Source organism: Cryptotermes secundus, unplaced genomic scaffold (genome assembly GCF_002891405.2).
Source record: "Cryptotermes secundus unplaced genomic scaffold, Csec_1.0 scaffold174, whole genome shotgun sequence".
In the NCBI taxonomy this organism is placed as follows: Eukaryota; Metazoa; Arthropoda; class Insecta; order Blattodea; family Kalotermitidae; genus Cryptotermes; species Cryptotermes secundus.
The window spans coordinates 1,278,024-1,286,476 of NW_019734351.1; the positions used below are offsets into that span (position 1 = coordinate 1,278,024).

At 36.9% G+C, this 8,453-nt stretch overlaps 1 protein-coding gene across 4 annotated transcripts in view; it reads right to left on the minus strand.

Moving 5' to 3' along the window:
* Nucleotides 1-4,127, minus strand: part of LOC111868778 (metallo-beta-lactamase domain-containing protein 1) — an 11,660-nt gene extending 7,533 nt beyond the window's left edge. The window contains exons 1-2 of one of the 4 annotated variants that reach the window (XM_023859738.1): nucleotides 4,056-4,127; nucleotides 2,613-2,812 (exon numbers count right to left, since the gene is read on the minus strand). In XM_023859738.1, coding sequence (XP_023715506.1) covers nucleotides 2,613-2,763 — 151 coding nt within the window. In that variant the 5' untranslated portion in view covers nucleotides 2,764-2,812; nucleotides 4,056-4,127. Of the gene's footprint in view, nucleotides 1-2,612; nucleotides 2,813-3,700; nucleotides 4,008-4,055 lie in introns of those variants that run through there. The other 3 variants (XM_023859739.1, XM_023859740.1, XM_023859741.2) reach the window with 3 other exon arrangements.
* Nucleotides 4,128-8,453: the final 4,326 nt, after the last annotated feature.

The following is an 8,453-nucleotide window of genomic DNA, read 5'->3' on the forward strand; positions in this document are numbered from 1 at the left end:
TATATATATATATATGACATATTATGCTTTTTAAAGAAGAACATGATCCACACAACTCATTATTCTGACATTCACAAGTATAACACTAAAGGAAAACAGGATTTGTATGTATAAACATGCAACAGTGTTTGTTGCGAAATAAGTGTAATTAACATGCGAATTAAAATACATAACAGCTTGCAACCTGAATTAAAAAGAACAGAAATTGTTAAGGTTTTTAAAAATAAATTAGAAAGTTATCTACTACAAGTGTTTTTATTCTCTGCAGGAGTTCTTTTTCATGTTAGGTGGGTCCCTTATCACCACGGCATGGTGCATCCTCAGGTTGCAGATGGAGGAGACGCCCTCTAGTTATGGAGGGAAGCTGCAAATATATTGAATAAGCAGTCGCAGACAGCAGACAAAGGGTGGTCCTCCAGCTTGGCGGTTGGGCATGGGGCTGGCCATGTAGTATGAATGGGGAGAAGAGGAATGCATATAGGATATTGGTGGGAAAGCCAGAAGGAAAGAGACCACTGGGAAGACCAAGGCATAGGTGGGTGGGCAATATTAAAATGGATCGTGGAGAGATAGGATGGGATCGTATGGATTGGATTGGTCTGGCTCAGGATAGGGAACATGGTAATGAACCTTCGGGTTACATAAAATGCTGGGAAATTCTTGAGTAGCTGCAGATATGGTGGCTCCTCAAGAAGGGCTCAGCTCCATAAGTAAGTTATTAAGTAAGTAAACAAGCAGAATTTTTTAATAACAACGATGGATGGTAGTTTGGTAGCTTGGGTTGGTTCTGATGTGGTGTGGTTGTATATAGATGGTATAAGTTAATGTGCTGCTTTATATTGGATTGTTGGGGGATGTCATCCTCAGTTGCTAGCTTCAGCTGGGGGACAGTGATCCTAAGATGACTGTATTATTCATAATCTTGTGCACCATTTTGCATATTTTTAAGAGTTGTTGACTTGTAGTGTTTTAGATGGCTTAAACTGACTTGTCCAATTGTACCTGTGTAACAGTTTATGGATGTAAATAAATTATGAATTATGAACTACTGTATTGATCAGATCTTTATGATTTTCCAAAACGTCACCAGGCAAATGTAAGAAGAACGTTTTCACACAGATTATATCTGGGTCCTTTTAAGTTGTAAACAACTCATTAATAACCATCATCTCTGTTATCCCAAACAACTTTACGTAGCCTTAACTTCACATACAAGAGCACACACTCACGGACATACAAACACACTCACAAAGTAACTAAAGTGATGCAGCAGGATGCTTAAATACAATATCATTTTAACTGGTTATTTAATAACGCATTCAGTGTCAAGACCACTGAATGTCAGACAATAGGATGATTAATCAGTTGGTAGCAGTAGTAGCCTAACTCAGGTACTATCCCAACATTTGCCTGGAGATGCTGTGGAAAACCATGAAAAGCTCAGTCAAGCTGATATTCATATGCGAACAATGCTATTTATCACACAACATACTGTGTACCATCAACTCAAACAAGATCTAGCAACACGTGGAATAGATTTTAGGGTTAGAAATTTGATAAATAACTGAAATTTGGGAGAGAGAATACACGTTTCTTTTGTCAATAGGTACTTTCAGATATAATATATGTGAGTACCAATATGTTCCCTCCTCAACAGACATAGATATGTGGGGCTAGAAACTGACATAGGCATCCTCTCTATTTTGTACCCATTCTAGACTCAACATCTGTGCCAGTCTTTTGCAACACTAGAAAGAAAAGGTACATTTGTGGAAACACAGTACCTCCTAAAGTTCTGAATTGGACAATCTTTATAGATGGCATCCTGTTGTGTGAACAAACTGATCTAACTGCCATGTTCCGTCTATATAACTCCAAAAATGTATACCCATTCAACTGCATATTAAAAATCACTACATATTTTGACTATCCAACTGGTCATCATCAGGTGATACAATACTTACAAGTGTTCCTGAATTGCAACCATTTTAACTAACATATGGGCCCATATTTACAATAGTTTCTGTCTACTATCTGTGTTGGATTCATTGATATAAATCATAAAAAATATACAATTTTACAGTTACTTAAGCTATACATCCCAAGAGTACACAGGTGAAGGACCATAGCCTAGTAGGCTAAGTAACACCCATCTACCTATTCCAAAGCATCACATGTATCACGAATGCTAATCAACACAGAGCTAACACGGGGAAGAAGGGACTACACCCTTACGGCGATTTTGACTAAGGCTATATTTCACCTAATTTTGCTTCGATATTATGTATGTAATTTACATTATAATGAAGCAACTTTATAATCTTATAATTTTTATGATTTATATCAATGAATCCAGCACAAATAGTAGACAGAAACAATTGTAAATATGAGCCCATGTGTTAGTTAACACGGCCGTAATTAAAAAACACTTGAAATTACTGCATCACCTGATGATGAACAGTTGGATGTTCGAAACATGCAGCAATATTTAATAAACAGCTGACTGGGAATAAGTTTTTAGAGTTGTGCAGATGGAACTTGGAAATTAGATCAGTTCTGAATTGGAATTCAGCTCTAATAAAAAGACTTGTATAAATAATATTATATACCACCTTTAATTATCTTTTCTTTATCCCAAGGTGTCATTGTATCAACAATGATACATTTTTGTCCTTTTATTAGTGTGGAAGTACAGTTTGCAACCATACCCTCTTCTCTTTTCTTGGAATACCCATTATACAACACATGAACCTCATATGCCATATGGTGATAAACTTGTAGTAGATATATTCACTCAAATAATGAAGGCATCCTGAAAAACAAAACCGATTTCTTAAATATCAACGACATTTATAAAAAACTATATATTTTAGGTTTCAACATAATTAAAACCAACCGTCCACTCTTGCTCTATCTGCACACATGATTATACTAAATTTAAACAATATTAAATAATCTGTTACTTGACTTTCTGTATTTCATCAGCAAAGGCAAGCTTATGGAATCATGACGTCTGTTCGTTTGAACGCTTATGGTAACATTTAGACTGTTTCGGGTGGTCAGTTCTCATTACACCTGTGCTACATTGCACCCAACCATGCCACTAATAACTCTGCTAACCTCAACAACCCTGAATGACCCCAAAGACATCACAGTACACCTTTTGTTAACGGTCTGATCTTGTGTTATATATCTTGATGTGTGAAGTAGGTGTGTCCGTGTGTGGTGATGTGTAAAATGTGTCTTTTAATCGGTTGATCAGGGTGGAGTGTATTTGATTTTAAGTGGCTTCTTTGCAAGTGGCCTTAATTTTTTTTTAATTCGCTTGGTGGGGGGTGGAGTCCAACTGGGTCCACTCGGTATGGCGACCCACTGATTGGCCTATTGTCGCCTGCCCCGAGTGGAATGAAGATTGGCAGGGGAAACCGAAGTACTCTGAGAAAACCCGCCCCAGCGCCACTTTGTCCACCACAAATCCCGGGATCGAACCCGGGCCGCAGCGGTGGGAAGCCAGCGACTAACCGCTTGAGCTATGGCGCGGCCCTACCAGTTGCCTTGAACAGAATCCACGTTTCCGCGCACATTACAGACGTACGTATAAGTAAGAGTATGAGGGTGAGCCATAAAACTGGCCCTCCCACTGCGACCTTCCATGATCTACTGTGCTTCCCTTTTGGATTAATATGACAGACGTACGTACGTATCAGTGGGGGTAGGTTTATGCTGGCACGTCAGTATGTTGGTAACCGGTATTTTACGCTTTTACATGATGAAAGCCACATAAGGTAAACTGTAAGATATAATGTCGAAAACACAGAAAGACTGCTCGTGTTCATCTCTTGACAGCTGCAAAAACTGTGTGACCGTGGTGTAAGTTGCGCATGACCCAATAAAAACATTAAATAAAAGAAAATCAAAAATACAGAAAACAGAATTTTAAAATACTCAAATAGATAGCCAGCATAAAGCCCACAAGATAAACCAAACAAAAATATTATAAAAAAGTGCCAAAGCTTGTCGCATGACAGTGGAGGTGTAAGCACGTGTGAACTCACCCAACCTAACCTATTAAAAGTCGATGTAAATGAGACGCTCAGGCCTGTGGTCCAGGACAGGGGGTTGAGGGGGATGTAACTGGAATAGGGGGAAGGGAAACATGCAGAACACCCATCTCTCTTCAGCTGCATGAACTAGATAGTCTGGAAATGACTGGAATCGATCATTATACACCTATCGCAATTAATCGAATCGCACAAGTGTAAGCCAATGAAGAATGTAGCTCTAGATCGCTCTAGATGATAGCGATAGATAATCGAGAAGTAAGATTGGAAATGTTATATGATACAGGTTGCTTATTATCGGACAGACGACCAATGTGCTTATCAGAGGCAAGTAGAATGTGTGCGCAGTGAGGAGCATGGCCCAATTATTACTAGCTATCTGCTCATCTTTAATAAGTTCCTGTCAAATCTGTAATGGTGTGTACAATATGTGTTTCAGTGGGTGCACGAGGGAGGAGTGGACTTGATTCTACGTACGTGGTATGCGCCTACTGTTCAGGAGAATCCACGTTCTCCCAGATATCATTATGGGTCTGAATATGTGAGTTCCATTTGTGTGCTGGCACCATGATCTGCAGGTAAGAATGAAATAACTACTTGTGTTGTACATGACTGGAGGCTAAATGTGGTAAGTTACATATTTAGAAAGACAAAAAGAAAGTACGGTCAAAACTATGTGTTCATATCTCATGAAACAGGGTAGTGTGTGGAAGAGTGGTAATTTAACTTCAAGATTATGTGCAGTTCCATAAACCTCCAGTGTTATTTACCAGATGTAAACCAGGCCAGTCTTCAGGAATACTGAGCACTGTGAGGTATAAAGTTTTGTAAGTTTTAGCTCCTTGGGAATTTTGATCAGTTGGATGTGTGCAAAATGTTTATGACAGCATGAGCCTGCAGTGACTTCATCATTGATATTATGCCCCAGTTGTTATAACCTCAGGTAACTGAACCAGGCCCTTCCCTGTCCGAATGCACAGTGATGTGAATCATGAACCCAATGTGGCAAGTTTTGTCTCCACCATGCTGTATTAGGTTACTGTAGGAAAATAAAAGTTTTGTTGGTGTGGGCTTCTGTGGCATAGTATTCATACCATGTAAACGAATTTCACTTGAATCCACTGGTATTATTATTTGTGCCCTGTTAGTGAAACATGTAGGTTGTACAGTTGTGTTTCTTGTGTTGTCGCACATTTTGGAGGATGATGACAGTGTGTGTAGTGTGTAGAATTTGACTGGATTTCTTTAGACTTGATTGAGTTTGATGCTAGTTATGTAGAATATTCTAGTGAGAGGAACAAAGTAAGTATTCAGTGGCAGGTTGAGCTGTGAGGTTAACTGGAGTATGTTGGACAGATTACCCTCGTCTTGATTAATGTTTATGAAGCATGTGATTGAGCATCTTATCATCCCATAACTGTGCAGAAGTAATGCTGAAATTTGGTTTAATGGAATGAATTTAGACATCAGGTATTAATATTGTCCCTTGATATTACTGGAAATGCACTCATAACATTGCCTAGTATTTCCATTCTGTTCTACTTGTGTGAAGATTATATTCCTCTTAATGATTATGTGTGCTTATACGTAACATCTGTGAATGCAGTTGTCCCCAGTTTTTGTTTATATTAGAGACATGATTACTGCTTGTTGTGGTCCTAAACCTTAGCGAAAGCATTAAGTGACTGAATGTTAAGAAGCAGTGCTGCGGCAGCAGAATGTGAAGGTTGAAAGTCACGGTCACAGAGATGTTCGTTGGATGTAATGTATAGCCAGTTGAATCGACCTGTAATCCAAATATCTACTTATTGATACCTCCTGTTTTAATCTTATTTTGCCATGAGGTGTTCCATCTTGCAAGGATCCACTTTCCAGGTTTCCTGAAGTGTCAGAAATTCTGGGTGATATAGTTAGGTCAGTGTCCTGAATTGCTGCGATTTGATCCTTCTTAGGTTTAAATAACTTCCTAATAATTTTGTTTGTCTTGTGATGAGTAGGTAATAAACGTGTGGCACCATGGAGTTAGGAGTTGTGATGAATAAGAAATATTAATGTCTGTGAACCAAGTTAGAATGGTTTATGTTATGGAGCATGGTGGTTTCATTCTGTTAGCTTCGGGTGTTTGAGTTGCATTGCACGCAATCCTTTTAATCATAAGAGCTGTAAGGACCCTATTAGAGAAGGCGAAGTAGTAGTGTTCTAGTATCCAGCGCTGTGGTGCATGAATCACAGAGTTCCATATAACGTTAAGGATGTGGCCTCACATACATTCTTGCTCTAAGCATGATACCGCGTAGAATTGATTCCACTTCAGTTTTCTTATTGACGACAATTTCAGGCTCTTCGTGAATGAGTGTTTCACATTCATAAGGCTCACCATACTACTTCAGTTATATGATACATATTAATGTGATTGATAAGGTTCACACTACGTGAATTTGTTCATTGTAAAATATAATGTTAATTTCCAATGGATGCATCCTGTTGTGTTAAATATATAAATTTCTTTATTAAATCCAACACAACAAAACTGTTGATATTTAACAGTACTTTGCTACATGTTTCGGGTTTTTAGAAAGTCATCATCCATCAGGCAAATACACAATTATCACGTTGCAAAGCTATTGATTTGCACACTATACATTTCAGTACAGTAGTATTGCATTTTTGACAATATACCATGATATAATCCGCAATCAGCCTTTCTTCCAGACGGGACATAATACACGTAAATAGAGGTACCCGTCAAATATTATTATCTATATATTACTTCCAGTTATGAAAACCAGATAATACTGCTCTCATACCAACAGGCGTCCAAGCATTTTAATCACTTAACGCTTGTATAAGAGTAAGAAAACTATTGCCATATGTCCGCAAGAGCACTATGGCTTAAACGTTACGATTGCAACAACTTCCCTTAATCTTATCTCATTTGAAATCTTTACCCTTTTTTGTATTTTATGTTTTATATTATTATATTATGGGATACTTTTGAAAATCCAACACTACTCTACTGAATTATATAGTATGCAATTCAATAGCTTAGGAATATGTTAATTGTGTATTTGTCTGATGGATGATGACTTTCTAAAAAGCCGAAACATGTAGCAAAGTACTGTTAAACATCAACTGTTTTACAGATGATAAAACAATTCCATCCAGTGTGACTGTTGAAGCTTTTACTACTTCACTTCTTAGCACCTTAACATGTTTCGGTCCCTATAGACCATCATCGGAGGGAACATCAATACTTTTAGAAACTACTATTACATTGGGTGTTTTGATTTTTAAAATACAGATATATACAATATTTGTAATATACACTTTATACAAAGTCCAATGTAATAGTAGTTGCTAAAAGTATTGATGTTCCCTCCGATGATGGTCTATAGGGACCGAAACATGTTAAGGTGCTAAGAAGTGAAGTAGTAAAAGCTTCAACAGTCACACTGGATGGAATTGTTTTATCATTTGTAATATTGTTAGTGTGACAGACCAGAATGAAACAAATCAAATTCATCAACTGTTTTGTTATTGTGTTGTTACAGATTTTAATAATAAAAATAAATTTATATAATATTAATCTCCATGTGAAGGTAAGTGTATTTTAGTATCATAAGATTGGCATGTCGTGCAGCTTGAGTTGCTTGACTGTTTTTATATGATTAATGATTATTAGTGTCGTGAACAGTGAGTGAGTGAATGAGTGAGTGAGTAAGGTTTATGGTGGCTTGTTATATTATGATAAGGTATGATTAGGCTTGGTTTGTTTTTTGTTGTTGATAGCAACTTACTGAAAGGTAAAAATGTTGTCATTTAATATTGGGAACTTTTGAAGATTATTTCATGTCATAAGACCACTTATACACTGAAATGTGTGGAGAACTATATTGTGACGTGTGTAATAATTGTATAGTATTCTCATATTGAATGATATTGTTGAAACATTTAATAGGTACTTTAGTGGTATAGCGGATAATATACGTAAATACATAAAAGGAAATGGTAAAAATATTAAATCGAAAACTACTAATTATATGACATACTTGACTGATGCATTTGAGAGTCCACTACCTAGCATAAAAACTATAAAAACTACGAGTAGGGAAATAGAAAGGATTATATGGTCCCTAAAATCTAGTCAAACCTATGGATATGATGAAATTTCGAATAATATACTCAAAGCCTGTAAAATCTTTATTAGTGAACCAATAAGTTACTTATGTAACAGAACTATGCATGAGGGTATTTACCCAGACAGACTAAAATATGCTACAATTATGCCAATATACAAAAAAGGTGATAAAAACCTAGAATCAAATTACAGACCTCTATCCATATTGACATCTATTAGTAAGATTTTTGAAAAGGTAATGCATAGTAGATTGT